The 15,696-nt window shown below is 40.1% G+C and overlaps 2 protein-coding genes across 11 annotated transcripts in view; one reads left to right on the forward strand and one right to left on the reverse strand.

Moving 5' to 3' along the window:
- The window catches only part of KLHL3 (kelch like family member 3), a 272,614-nt gene that overhangs the window by 175,439 nt on the left and 81,479 nt on the right, over window positions 1-15,696 (reverse strand). The gene's annotated exons all lie outside the window — the stretch shown is intronic.
- Window positions 357-9,758, forward strand: LOC101011426 (putative neuropeptide Y receptor type 6). Its single transcript, XM_017959928.3, is given in 2 exon segments — window positions 357-608; window positions 7,026-9,758. A coding segment is annotated over 1 exon segment (1,110 nt). The 5' UTR covers window positions 357-608; window positions 7,026-7,212; the 3' UTR covers window positions 8,323-9,758.

Consider the following 15,696-nt stretch of genomic DNA (forward strand, 5'->3'; position numbering starts at 1 on the left):
TTTTCCTGATCCTGTCCCTGCTCCTACCTACTATCCTCCGAAAGGCCCCAGTGTGTGTTGTTGCCCTCTATGTGTCCATCCCTTAACTAACAGTAAATGCAGTAAATGCTCTAAGAACCATCATTAATGTTTACTAATAATTTTCCAGGAATATTTATGTTAAATGTCTGATTTTGGCAATGCTAATTTTTAAAGTGTATATATATATATGCCAGGAAATGTCACAGATTTTCAAGATGCACTCTTATTACCATCTCTACAAGATGACTGAAAGTGACATTTTGAAAATATCTTTTAAACAGCTCCACCTAATGTCACTGCTGCTGAGATTTCTGACTCCTCCCTTCCGGCTCTTCAGTGGCCTTCAGTGCCCACTGGATTCCAAAGCTCACTCCTCTGTGCAGTGATTCCAACTGCAGGGATCAGTGTCTGAAATGAAGCTACAGATTGTCTAGTGGATAAATAATCCAAGAAAGAATGGGAGATGTTATGACTTTTTGAGAAGAGGCTAACATGTCATAAACTTTAAAAAATAATAATAATAGAAATGAAGAAAGAAAACAACAGAAGATGAAAAGAATAGCAAAAAAGCTGGAAATTTCCGACAGGTAAGAAAATGGGAAATAAACCTCTAAAATGCTTAAGAAAAATATTGCAAATGTGTTTATCCAATGTGTATTTCATGTTAGAATAATCCAGTTTTAAAAATAAGTGAGGATCATTAAAAATTGGAAATATAGTGCTTTTAGGCTAAACTATACTAGATGCCTTTTTACATATATGATTTGGAAAAAACCCTACAGTTGTAGAATGCACTACTGTAAGAAAATCATAAAAAGAAATCACCAAAAGCTAGTATTGGCACAATGGGGTTTTAATTACTTTTGTTTATCTTTTAGTAAATAATCTTAAAAATCTGGTATACTTATTTTCACTGGCAGAGTTGAGATCTCCTTTCTTAATGCACTTAATGTTTTATTATTTTAAAGAACTGAAAACCCCCACATTCCTAAAATGATAAGTTCGGTTATTAACCTTCAAAGAAAATCAAAGTCAATTTAGACAAGCTGTGTTGGCTTGTTTTTAAAAGAGTAGCTTTGAGAAGCGTGTATATTTTCCACTACCACTTTATATGGGTTCAGGCAAAGGTCAAATTCAAGGAAAAAAAAAAAAAAAACATATAAACCATTTTCAGCAGAGAAAATCAAAGTACATGTAATAAAAGAATGGTTGGGTCAAATGTAATCCTCAAGTCTTAAAAGACAGCACACACTTCTGCAATAGATAGATATGAAATTTGATGTTTGGAATAGGTGAATAGTTGAATAACTTAAGGAGGTTTGCATGATGTTGAATAACCAGGCCAATTATACTTTTTAATAACACTGTAACAGATTAGGCATTTGTTTCTTGATGCTTAGTGTGGTTACTTAATGTAGTACTTTGTTCTTAGGGTAAGCTCTAAGATGTACCTTTACAGAGATTCTAGTCTATTTGTTTTCATGGAACACAAATGATTAATTTGACTGATTTTTTTAAAAAAGTGAAATGACCAAATAAACTAGAAATATTGTTTTGTATATGATTTAGGAAGTAGACGTCTGTTCCTGGCTCTGCAGCTAACTACACAACCATGAGCCAGTCCACTAGATCGTAGTTTCCATGTTTGTAAATCAGAAATAAAGTATCATTCCTATCTAGAGTACAGGGCTACTGTAGAGATCAAGTAAGATAGCAAGCCTTGTCAGCACATGAATTATTGTTGAATTAATCAATGAACAATGCAGTGCTTTAAAAATCATTAAGCCCTGAAGAGTATGAGACATTATCTGTATCAGCACAACCACAGAATCTGTATTCTTAGAGATTTAAGAAAAAGGAGAGAGAATTCTATGAGAGATGCTCACAGTGTGGTCCTACCCTATTTTGGGATCCTCACATATATACTCGGGGGTTGGGAGATGTACAAAACTTTACCCAAAGCCATAAACTCTCTGAAGTTACATAACAGAATTTTGTTCACATAAAACAAATAGAAAATGTTCTGCTTCTTTGCTTTTAAAATTAAGAACAGGAAATACAGAACTTGTTATAAGAACTATAAAACAGGAGGCAATAGAAAATCATGGAAAGAACACAGAACTCTCTGGAAGCCAGAAGACTTGGGCTCTGGTCCCTGTTCTACTAATATTTAACTGCAATGCTGCAATATCTGTCAAATGGAAGGAATATATTAGCGGACCTTTATAGTCTCTTTCAGATCAAGGCACCATAGCCCCAAATGAAATAGAACAAATAATGTAAAATACAATTTTTCTATGCTATGGACAATTAAGGGAAAGGGGGGAAACAAGAGTAGAGAATAAAACAGATGGACAGAAAGAGAGGAAGAGAATAAATGGTAATGAAAAAAACAGACCAAAAGGCAGACACACACAAACTCTACCCCCAGTTCCCTCCCTCTCAAAAAAAGAATTATATGAATAAAGAGACAGAAGAAAGATACACACTAACAAAATGACACTCAGATGCAGAAATAAATACGCACATAAAAACTTTGGTGGAATTATGCTCTTACTTTGTTCATCTTAAAACTTTAAACACAAAACTACCCAAAAAAATTAACATAATGTTGTACTTTTACATTAAAAGGCATAAACTGAATTAGTTCAAAGCAGGTGCCTCATGAGCTAGATACAATCAAGTTGAAGGTTTAGGATTAATTGCTGCCATATGCTACTAATATTTTTTAGCAAAATGTCGCTTGATAATTTGAGATCTCACTTCCATGGGTCAATTCCAACCAAACAAGCCAAAGATGAACTCTCCTAAAATAGAAATGTATCCCAAGAATTTTTTTATGAACCAGGGCTTAGTATTTTGCTTCCAGATAGGCAGGATTTAAATATTTTAACTTAATAGTTACCAAGTATGTAAAGTGTAAATCCCACATTGCCATTTAAAGTCTGTATTTGGGCATTTTCCTATTTAATCTTCTCTGTATGGTGTAGAGGGTGCTGGATAATGTAACTCCAGCACTCTCCTTTGATTCCCTCCTAAGATGAGGCCCTTCAGACCTACAGGCTTTTCTGAGCTCCAAGCTGAGATAATCCCCATTCACTATGAAGTCAGCCCAGATTGACAAGAATAGGCAACACAAGGGCTCCCGATGTTTATTCTCATCTCTATCTGCTAGGAACCCTGCAAAATTATATGAGTTTTCATATCTGTAAAGAGAAAACCTGCAAGATTCATAGGAAGCTTTTCTTTCTTGTAGATAATAAGAGTTGGAAGAAAAAACACACAAGACTTTGCTGGGTTTGTTTGGTTTTAGCTAACTCCTTGGACTTTTGTGTCCTTTGGTTTTTCCCTCTATGAAATGGAACTATAACAATCCCACTCCTCCCTAACACAACTGGTGATGGAGAAATAAACAGCATAGCAGATATGAAAGCACTTATAGCTCTTTGGAGGATGAGGGTTGGATCAGTTCAGTCCAAGTGTCTGAGACATTCAACAAGAATAACAATAACGATAATGAGCACTTGGGTTTGAACAGGATTTAATAGTTTATACAATTTTTTTAATTTTTAAAAAACTTTCAAGTTCAGGGGCACATGTGCAGTTTGTTATATAGGTAAACTGCATGTTGGTCAGGTGCAGTGGCTCACGCCTATAATCTCAGCACTTTGGGAGGCCAAGGTGGGCAGATCACAAGGTCAGGAGATGGAGACCATCCTGGCCAACATGGTGAAACCCCTGTCTCTACTAAAATACAAAAAAAAAAATTAGCTGGGTGTGGTGGTGCGTGCCTGTAGTCCCAGCTACTTGGGAGGCTGAGGCAGGGGAATCACTTGAACCCAGGAGGCAGAGGTTGCAGTGAGCCAAGATTATGCCACTGTACTCCAGCCTGGTGACAGAGCAAGACTCCATCTCAAAAACAAAAAACAAACAACAAAAAAAAGTAAATTGCATGTCATGAGGGTTTGGTGTATGGATTATTTCATCACCCAGGTAACAAGCATACTACCCGATAGGTCATTTTTCAATCCTCTCAAAATGTTTTAAATATATTATTTCATTGGCCTTTATAACAAGGTATGAAGTAGGGAGGCTATTTTTTATTTCATTGGACAGATAAAGAAATTGAGGCCAAGAGGAGAGTGCCTTGCCCAAGATCAAACGGCTAGTAAACAACAGGACACGTCTCCTGACACGAAATCTAGTGCTCATTCTAGTTTACCAAACTACATATGCAGTTCATGCCTATTTCCTTTCATTCCTATCCTCCTTCAAGTGAGGCTTGCTTGGCAGGAGGCCTCTAATTAGAAATCAAAGCTTTCTATCTCTCATGTATAGTTCTAATCTATCAACTGTATAGAGAGCTTAAATTTGACTTGAAATTCTCCTTCGGTCAATATCTGTGAACTCTGGGTCTCATGAGTCATCCAGGCCTTAAACTTTCCTTTTGAATACCATTATTTGTAAATTTTGCTATTTCACATATTACCACATAGTGTCTGTTAAAGCAAACTAAATATAGCTTGAGAAGGACTCCGTACTTCTACATTTGAGTCCCTGTGGATGAACTGTAACCTAGCTTAATAGGCAGACAAGATTGAAAACCTAACTTAGGAGTATGCGCCTGTAACAATAGCTGAGTCTTGGCCAGTCCCAGCGGTCATACTTCAACCACTCATAGACTGCTAAGCATTCAAACTGTGTTCAAAGAAGGTAAACGTCAACCTGTAACCAATCCAGCTGTTTCTGTACCTCACCTCCAATTTCTGGACATCATTTCCCTTTTTTTTTATCTGTAAGTTTGTTCTGACCACAAGGCATCCCTGGAGTCTCTCTGAATCTGCTGTGATTCTGGGGGCTGCCCAATTCACAAATCGTTCATTGCTCAGTTAAACTCCTTCAAATTTAATTCAGCTGAAGTTTTTCTTTTAACACATCTGAGCCACAGATCAGTTCCTTGGATCCTCCCTCCTTGGCCTCCCAAGTAGCTAGGACTACAGGTGCACACCATCATGCCCAGTTAATCTGTGGTATTTTTATGCTGTTCCTCATTGTGTTTTTCATTGTTGAAACCATGACAGACCTAAGTATTCTTAAGGTGATTTCTTTCCAATAAGAAACTGTTAAGCCTTAGATCTCAGAGGGAATGTGAGAACAGGCCATCATAATTTCAAATAGCAAACAAAATTGCATTCCCTTTCATTCCTATTGCTCAGTTCCCTTTATCAACGTTATTTATGTTGTTTTCCTCAAACTCCTAAAGAATAAACCAAGATGAGGTTTTTTTCCCCCTTTGCTGTCTTTCCAAGTTTTCTCTTTGGGCCAGAAATCCCAGCACTTTGAATGGCAAGGAATCCTTCAAGCCTGTTGTACATCGTGGTATGAATAATTCTACTGAATATAACCACCCTAAACTATGCTGAGCCATAGAATCAGAGCCTGCTTTTCCTCTGGAAGTTAGAAGAAGGGATCTGCAGGAAGGAAGAACTGGAGGAATGCTTTTTAAATGAAGTTAATTCTGGGTAATAGCTCACTAGACACTGGCTGCCTTCCTTGCCTTGATCTCCAAAATCTGAGCAATGTACCCAGAAACTGCCTATGGCTTCAATCCCAGAGAGTGGAAGAAGTGAAAAGAAGAGAAGGCATATGCTATTCCATAGCAGACATGTTCTGTAATTCTGGCTCCCAAACTAAAGGCTGTAGACTGTCTCTGGGCAGTAGAGCTGACAAATTTTATTCAACATACATATACTGAGTACCTACTATGTGCTCTATGTTGGGGCTGAGGGACAAATTCAGATGTGTGTTCTCACTTAATCTTCACAACTACTCAGATAGATAGATATTATCTATCCCTGTTTTACAGATAAGAAAACTGAGGGTAACTGACCTACATCAAATTCAGACAGATACCAAGAAGTGACGCTCCAACTGGAACCTGTCTTAGTCCATGTGTGATGCTTTAACAAAATAACACAGACAAAATATCACAGAGTTATAAACAATAGAAATTTATTTCTCACAGTTTTGGAGGCTAGGAAGTCCAAGATCAAGGTGCCAACAGGTTCAGTGTCTGGTGAGGGCTCTTCTCTTCCAGAATGGCACCTTGTTGCTGTGTCCTCACATGGCAGAAGGGACAGAAGAGGCGAACTCACTTAGAGCCTCCTAATCCATTCATGAGGGCAGAGCCCTCACGGCCTAGTCACCTCCTAAAGGCCCTACCTCTTAATACTGCTGCACTGGGGATTAAGTTTCAACATGAATTTTGGAGGGAACACAAACATTCAAACAAACCATAACAGAATCCAACTTCAAACACAGTACTCAGGCCTCCACAACACAATCCCTATCCTCCTGACTTTTTATAGTCCATTGAAGCAAGTGGGTGCACAGTCAGGTGACCCTAAAAAAATATAGAAGTTGGCCAGGTGCGGTGGCTCACGCCTGTAATCCCAGTACTTTGGAGGCCGAGGTGGGCAGATCACGAGGTCAGGAGATCGAGACCATCCTGGCTAACATGGTGAAACCCTGTCTCTACTAAAGATACAAAAAATTAGCTGGGCATAGTGGCACGCACCTGTAGTCCCAGTCTCCTGTAGTCCCCATCTCCTGCCTCGGGAGGCTGAGGCAGGAGAATCGCTTGAACCTGGGAGGTGGAGGTTGCAGTGAGCAGAGATCACACCACTGCACTCCAGCCTGGGTGATGGAGCAAGACTCTGTGTCGAAAAAGAAAAAAAAGAAAAACAGAAGTTGATAGGGATAGAAACACATTTGGCTGCTTCTATAGTTAACAAGATGCTGTTACATTCCTTGCCTCACGAGCTCTAAAGACTAAACTAGCGGGACAAAGAAAGCACCTGAGATGAGATGAGAGGAGAGTAAAGGTACAGAGAGATCCCCTGGATATTTGTTCTCTGTCCTCTCAGGGGCTTTGCTACCCCTAGAGAATTATCCATATTGTTAAGAACTTGCATTAATATTCTGGGTTCTGTTTCATTTTTTAGGGTCTCAAGAGCATGCTCAAGTCATTCACGTGTTTCCATCAAATACAGAGACAGATCAGGGAAGATTAAACCCTACTAATTTCTCATCAGATGCCTCAGAACAAAGTGCCTTCCAAGAACTAATGGTCAAAATATCCACCCACAAGACAAATAAGCTTATAAAATCTCTTCTTACAATCCTGACATAATGGAAGTTTCCCTAAACCACCCAGCATCTAATACAACCAGCACAAAGAACAACTCAGCATTTTTTTACTTTGAGTCCTGTCAACCCCCTTCTCCAGCTTTACTCCTATTACTTATAGCCTATACTGTGGTCTTAATTGGGGGCCTTTTTGGAAACCTCTCTCTCATCATCATCATCTTTAAGAAGCACAGAAAAGCTCAGAATTTCACCAGCATACTGATTATCAATCTCTCCCTCTCTGATATCTTGGTGTGTGTCATGTGCATCCCTTTTACTATCATCTACACTCTGATGGACCACTAGATATTTGGGGATACCATGTGCAAACTCACATCCTATGTGCAGAGTGTCTCAATCTCTGTGTCCATATTCTCACTTGTACTCATTGCTGTCGAAAGATATCAGCTAATTGTGAACCCCCGTGGCTGGAAGCCCAGTGTGACTCATGCCTACTGGAGCATCACACTGATTTGGCTGTTTTCCCTTCTGCTGTCTATTCCCTTCTTCCTGTCCTACCACCTCACTGATGAGCCCTTCCGCAACCTCTCTCTCCCCACTGACCTCTACACCCACCAGGTGGCCTGTGTGGAGAACTGGCCCTCCAAAAAGGACCGGCTGCTCTTCACCACCTCCCTTTTTCTGCTGCAGTATTTTGTTCCTCTAGCCTTCATCTTCATCTGCTACTTGAAGATTGTTATCTGCCTGCGCAGGAGAAATGCGAAGATAGACAAGAAGAGGGAAAATGAGAGCCGGCTCAATGAGAACAAGAGGATCAACACAATGTTGATTTCCATCGTGGTGACCTTGGGAGCCTGCTGGCTGCCCCTGAATATCTTCAATGTCATCTTTGACTGGTATCATGAGGTGCTGATGAGCTGCCACCATGACCTAGTATTTGCAGTTTGCCACTTGGTTGCTATGGTTTCCACATGTATAAACCCTCTCTTTTATGGCTTTCTCAACAAAAATTTCCAAAAGGACCTGGTAGTGCTTATTCACCACTGCTGGTACTTCACACCTCGGGAAAGATATGAAAATATTGCCATCTCCACTATGCACACAGACTCCAAGGGGTCTTTAAGATTGGCTCGTATACCAACAGGTATATGAAAATTGATAATACTTAATGCTGAAGCTCTTCTTGAATGGGAGCTAGACAGGTAATGGTTGGGAATAGGGCAAGATGCAGAAAGAAGAAACCAGAACCAAAAATAGCAACTTTATACCCACTTTTGCTTTAGGCTAAGACTGCCGGTCTCATATGTCTATCCAACATACCCTCCAACATACATAAACACACATACCACCCCTTTTCTCTTAAGAGAATAACTCTAATAATTCAAACAACCTGGCCGCCATCATTTGTGGCAAAGAATGAGAATGAGAAAGCAGACAGAGAGGCAAGCAGCAGTGATGGCTGGGGAACAACGTTCACAGATACTTTTATTCAATGGAATATCTACAAAAGTTATGACTAATGATATGCCTAGTAAAAACACTGCTATACCTCCTTAGCACTGAAGCAATTCTATTCTCAGATATGAAAACTGTAACTTTCAATCATATAACTATTCAATTAATTAGCCAAGTCAGAAAATCCTCCCTTATAATTCATTAATTAATTAACAAACTAATTAAGTTTGGACTAAAGTTGAAGGGCTGGTTTTAACTTAACATTTAAACTACGTGTTGTAATTACAATTAATTCCCATGCTTGAAACATATCTCTAGTTTGTGATAACAGTACATTTTTTCACTAACAATGCTATTAGAACTGGCCACAAATTCTTTAGCTTAGCAATTATGCTAGAAATCGCTTTAACTTATTAATGGCCAATATAGATACAGCTTTCCTCACAAAGTGGCTTTTAATCCCTAATTCTTTATGTATATTAAACAGAGGTCATTATGACTCTATCACTGGATCTCAGAGACTTTGTCAGTAGCATTTTTATAATTGGCACCAGATTTTTAAAACCTTCTCATATATCTTGTGGCTTAAACATTTTTAAAAGAGCCCTCATCCCACAGAGTTACTTACATAGGGGAATCAACTAGACTGTTCTCAAAAGACACTAAGCTACTGTTCAAATGGCTATTAATTCAGTCACTTTTACTAAATTGTGACCAGCTTTACCACTTCCTAGAACAAACCTCCCCTGTATCTATCAAATTTGAACTGCAGCTTATTTGTATGTTAAAAATGTAACTGTAAGCTGGACTCAGCAACTTACACCTGTCATCCCAGCCCTTTGGGAGGCCAAGGTGGGAGGATCACTTTTGCTCAGAAGTTGAAGACTGGCCTGAGCAACACAGTGAGACTCCATTTCTACTAAAAATACAAAAAATTAGCCAGGTGTGGTCATGCATACCTGTAGTCCCAGCTACTCAGATGAGAGGATCACCTGAGCCTGGGAGATCGAGGCTGCAGTGAGTCATGATCACACCACTGCACTCCAACCTGGGTGACAGAGTGAGACCCTGTCTCAAAAAAAAAAAAAAAAAAAGTAACTGTATTTTCTTTTGAATAAAAAGTAATATTTCTGTGAACACCTGTGATTTTTCTATTGTGCTTTTTCTTGCACATTAGCTTTCACATTTTCCTCTCCTGAAAATCTCTTTCTCTCTTCCTCCTTCCCTTCTTCCCTTATTCTCTCTTTATTCATTCTCTTCAGGATTTCTCTTCTCTGTTTTATCATTTTGGAATAAATGAACAACAAAAGCACTGCAGAACACACAAATGAAATAAAATCTAACCATCTCATGGCAGTAGCTGTAAATGTTACTTTATTTACTTGGTAAAGAAATGCCGATTCTAGGCTGGGCGTGGTGGCTCACGCCTGTAATCCCAGCACTTTGGGAGGCCAAGGTGGGCAGATCCCTTGAGGTCAAGAGTTCGCACCAGCCTGGCCAAAATGGTGAAACCCCATCTCTACTAAAAATACAAAAATTAGCCACGTGTGGTGGTGAGCACCTGTAATCCCAGCTACTCAGGAGGCTGAGGCAGAAGAATCCCTTGAACTGAGGAGGCAGAGGTTGCAGTGAGTGGACATCGTGCCACTGAACTCCAGCCTGGTCAATAGGGCAAGACTCCATCTCAAAAACAAAAAGAAAAGAAAAGAAATATGATTCTAGTTGCCATTACTAAAATGATTCTGATCAAACCACTTGATGTGGTTTTGATGTGTGTCTCCTCCAAATCTCACGTTGGAAAGTGATCCCCAATGCTGAAGGTGGGGCCTGACGGGAGGTGTTGGATCATGGGGGCAGATCCCTCATGAATGGCTTAGTGCCACTGCCTTAGTGATGAGTGAGTTCTCGCTCTGTTAGTTCAGATGAGCTGGTTGTTTACGGAGTCTGGCACCTCCTCCTCTCTCTTGCTTCCTCTCTCGCCATGTCATATGCCAGCTCCCCCTTCACCTTGCACTATGACTGTAAGCTTCTTGAGGCCTCACCAGAAGCTGAGCAGATGCTGGTGCTATGCCTATACAGCCTGCAGAACCACGGGCCAAATAAACCTCTTTTCTTTAAAAATTACCCAGCTTCAGGCCAGGCGTGGTGGCTCAAGCCTGTAATCCCAGCACTTTGGGAGGCCGAGACGGGCAGATCATGAGGTCAGGAAATCGAGACCATCCTGGCTAACGCAGTGAAATCCCATCTCTACTAAAAAATACAAAAAACTAGCCGGGAGAGGTGGCGGGCGCCTGTAGTCCCAGCTACTCAGGAGGCTGAGGCAGGAGAATGGTGTAAACCCGGGAGGCGGAGCTTGCAGTGAGCTGAGATCCAGCCACTGCACTCCAGTCTGGGGGACAGAGCAAGACTCCATCTCAAAAAAAATAAATAATAAAAATAAATAAAAATAAAAATTACCCAGCTTCAGGTATTCCTTTATAGCAACTCAGAACAAACTAACACACCAGCAAAAGCAGGAAATGGCATCAAATTCTAATATTCCTCCCTCCTCTCACCCACATACATATACCCAGTCTCCTCTAATCCCAACTTGCACCCTGAACACGCAGAAGAGATCTCCTGTATATGACTAAATAGTATGGTGTTCTTTCCTCGATAAGAGCAATTGTCTTCCATAAAGATGTTTTGTTTTTTCTTTTCAACTTTTCTTGAGCAAATGGTATAACTATCAACAATAGTCTTTCTTGTGTTTATGTTTACCTCAAAAAAGTAGTGAATTAAATGTATTTTTAATGCATGCCTTCACCTTTAAGGGGCTTACATTCTGACAGGTAGGTGAACACAAGTCTATAAGCAGCTACTTCGAGAAGAAGGTATAATGGAAACATAAACCAAATATTGTGGATAAAACTCATATATGAGAGGAAACACGGAAAGACTTCAGAAAATCAGCCTTTATTTCCTCTATTTTTGCAGTATCTGTGGATAGTTCACATCAATTTGGTCTATCATTGAGCAAACTGGTGTATGAAACAAGGTCTCACCTCCCTCTCTCCAGTTGCCAGATAAGCCTTTTAGGAGACTGGACTTTCATGTTTGCCAGATAGTCCTGGAAACAGGTTCCTCTAGCCAGCACTCCAAAAACCTCCTATCCCCCAACCTCAAATCATTTTGGATTGAGAATAATTTCTCATATCTTTAAAAGCTTCTAGAAAAGAAGACTATTAGTAGAATGAATAAGTGTTTATGTCCTCAAAGAATTAGTAAACTATCCTGAGTATGTCTGTCCAGTAAACCAGAGCTGAATGAGAAAATGCTAAAACATTCTTGCAACAAGTTCCCTAAGTTTCCTCTCTGCCTGAACAGCATAGTCCATCAGCATAATGAACAGAGTCAATCTCTATTCCTGTAAGCTTTGTTTTTTGTAGAATGATACATCAAGAAAAATATATTAAGCCCTTACTATATACTTAGCTTTGCATTTGGTATAGAAAAAGTACAAGACACAGCTTTAAAGAATTTACAACCAAGCTGAGGCTTTAAAGCATTTACAATATACCAGGGGAGTAATTCAATGTCTTGGTTTTGAAGTCTTTCCTTCTTTTCTAATTTACTTTTTAAAATTACAGTATAGTTGACAAAAATCATATATATTTATAGTGAACAATGTGTTTTGATATATGTATAATGTTTTGAAATGGTTAAATCAAGCTCATGAACATATCCATCATCTCACATACTTATCACTTTCTGTTGTGAAAACATTTAAGATCTACTCTCAGCAATTTTCAAGAATCCAATACATTGCTATTAACTGCAGTCACCATGAGAGACAATAGATCTCTTGTACTCATTTCTTCTGTCTGAAATTTGGAAACTTTGACCAGTATCTCCCCAGTTCCACAACCACCCCTCAGCTCCTGGTAACCACCATTCTACTCTCTGCTTCTATGAGTTCAACTTTTTAAGATTCCACATAAAACTAAGATCATGTAGTATTTGTCTTTCTGTGCCTGGCTTATTTCACTGAGCATAATGTCCTCCAGGTTCATCTATATTGTTGCAAATGACAGGATTTCCTTCTTTATAAAGCCAAATAGTATTCCATTGTGTATATAGATATATATCTGTGTATGTGTCTATGTATGTGTGTCACATTTTTTCATTATCCATTCATCCATTGATGGACATTTAGGTTGATTCCATATCTTGGCTGTTATGAATAATGCTGCAATGTACATGAGAGTACAGATATATCTCCCTGATATGCTGATTTCAATTTCTTTGGATATATACCCATGAATGGTATTGCTAGAGCACACGGTAGTTCTAATTTTAATTTTCTGAGGAACCTCCACACTGTTTTCCACAATGGCTGTACTAATTTACATTCCCATCAACACGTACACAAGGGTGCCAAAGGCTTCCCTTCAGGCTAGGTTGAAAGCTGACTAAAGGAAAGTTAAGGGTAACTGAAGGCAGAGTTAATATCAAAGGAGGACTCAACTTACCTTTATACCCATAAATGAGAATATACTGAGAGAAGAGGAAGCATCCTAGATGAAAGGAGAAGAGGGGAGTATTTCAAGATTGATTATTTCCAGGAATCCCTAAAATCCTTCCTGAAGTCACCCACGCAATAAATGTGATCATGCAATAAATTGAAGAAAGAAGACGACGAATATTTCCAGTTGGATAAGGGAGGCAAGACAGGTCTCTCTCTCCTGTTTCTACGCTCAAATCAAGATCCTTGTTAGGCTGGGATAGTGTTTCCCCTGAGGGAATGAAAAGATCTGGCCGGGCGCGGTGGCTCAAGCCTGTAATCCCAGCACTTTGGGAGGCCGAGGCAGGCGGGATCCGCAGATCAGGAGATCAAGACCATCCTGGCTAGCTGCAGTGAAACCCGTCTCTACTAAAAATACAAAAAAAACTAGCCAGGTGAGGTGGCCTGTAGTCCCAGCTACTCCCGGGAGGCTGAGGCAGGAAGAATGGCATAAGCCTGGGGCAGAGCTTGCAGTGAGCTGAGATCCGGCCACTGTACTCCAGCCTGGGTGACAGAGCGAGACTCCGTCTCAAAAAAAAAAAAAAAAAAAAAAAAAGAAAAGATGTGTGGTGGGCTAGGACACAGTGGCTCCTGTAATCCCAGCAGCATTTTAGGAGGCCGAGGTGGGCGGATCCTTGAGGTCAGGAGGTCGAGACCACCCTGTAGCTATGGTGAAACCCGTCTCTACAAAAAATCAAAATTAGCGGACGTGAGTGGTGGGAAAGCCTCTTAGTCCCAGCTATATGGGAGGCTGAGGCAGGAGAATCGCTTGAACCTGGGAGGCGGAGCTTGCAGTGAGCCGAGATCGTGCCACTGCACTCCAGCCTAGGTGACAGAGCGAGACTCCACCTCAAAAAAAAAAAAAAGAAAGAAAGAAAGAAAAGATGTGTGATGTTAGTGACAGAAGGATATCTGTTGCATCTGGTCATTGACTGTTTCCTGCTATTCTCTATTTTAGGTAAATAACCCTGTTCTCAGCTAGACTGTGAACTTTCAAAGACCAGTGCTAGGCATGGAAAAAGAATTTAATACATATAGATCTCGAAAGTTACTTCTTTAAAAACCAAGTTAGGGCCAGGCACAGTGGCTCACACCTGTAATCTCACACTTTGGGAGGCCAAGGCAGGAGGATCCCTTGAACCAGGAGTTTGAGATCAGCCTGGACAACAGAGCAAGACCCTGTCTCTACAAAAACAATTTAAAAATTAGCTGGGCATGATGGCATGCACCTAGCTAACCAGGAGGCTGAGGCAGGAGGCTGAGGCAGGAGGATTAAGCCCAGGAGTTCGGGATTACAGTGAGCTATGATCATGCCACTGCACTCCAACCTGGGCAACAGAGCAAGACCCTGTCTCTAAAAAAAGAAAACGAAAAACAAGTCAGGCAGTCATTACTTACTTATTAAATGCCGGAATGTTTTCAAACCTATGTTCTATTAATTATCGAATGAGAACATAAAGAAATAATCCTAATTACACAGGGATTATAGTACCATCAATAAGTCATGAAATTCTGAGACTTGAAGATTCCACTTAAACATTTCTCAACAACATTCTCTTAATTCCCCAGGGCTATTAGGATCCCCTAGTCACTGCTCCCACACGCTATGTATACCTACCATGCAGTACCAGGAAGACCTGTTTACATGTGTGCCTTCAAGGAACATGCATTCCTCAAAGGCAGGACTTGTACCTTATTTACTGTAGTAGCTCCAGTGCCAAGTACAGCATCTGACACAAAGTAGGGGAACTCAACAGATACTTGTAAACTGTAGGTGTAGAATAACATCTGGGATGACAAATCTTTGCTTGAAATTGGTGTGTGGATCTGAATAGTAAATGAGGACTATACCCTCTAGATTTAGTATCTGAAGAAGCAGAAAGCTAAATTTCCATCTGAAATATAAGAGCTCAGGATACCTACACTGGCAGGAGGACAAATAAAAACACACATTGGTCACAAGGAAGCTCAAGGGCAAGGTGGACTTTTATAGCTCAAATGTCATTTGCCAATAAGAGTTGTGCCAACAAGATAGCTGAACAAGTCCTGGGACTCGAAGAAAATGCTCTATTAACTTTTAATTAATTGCCTTGACAGGTTCTTGGAACAGCTTTTAGAAACAAAAGGCCTTCCAGGGCAACCAGCCTCCAGGAGAGCAGGCCCCATTATGATTCTATTAGAGGAACCAGATTCTCTCTAAAAGGCCAATGCAGGGCGAACTTTATCCTTGTCAGTGAGCCAAATCCTTCTCTATTAAGGGAACATACAGCCTAAAAGTAAAAGCTATTGAGTTATTGATTTGGAGGCCATTTTCTACATCCTGGAGTCTCCAAAGATGCTTTCTGCTTTTCCACAGCAGCAGTGTCCCTTTCTTCTGGACACTGTCACTAGATAGCCTGGTTTCCTAATAATTCTAGTTATAAACCCTTCCTATTTTCTATGACATTTCTCAACAACAAAGACAAATATTTTAATTTATGTGTGTGTGCACACACATGCACATGTACATAACACTCAGGAAAATGTCT

Source organism: Papio anubis, chromosome 5 (assembly GCF_008728515.1).
Source record: "Papio anubis isolate 15944 chromosome 5, Panubis1.0, whole genome shotgun sequence".
NCBI lineage: Eukaryota > Metazoa > Chordata > Mammalia > Primates > Cercopithecidae > Papio > Papio anubis.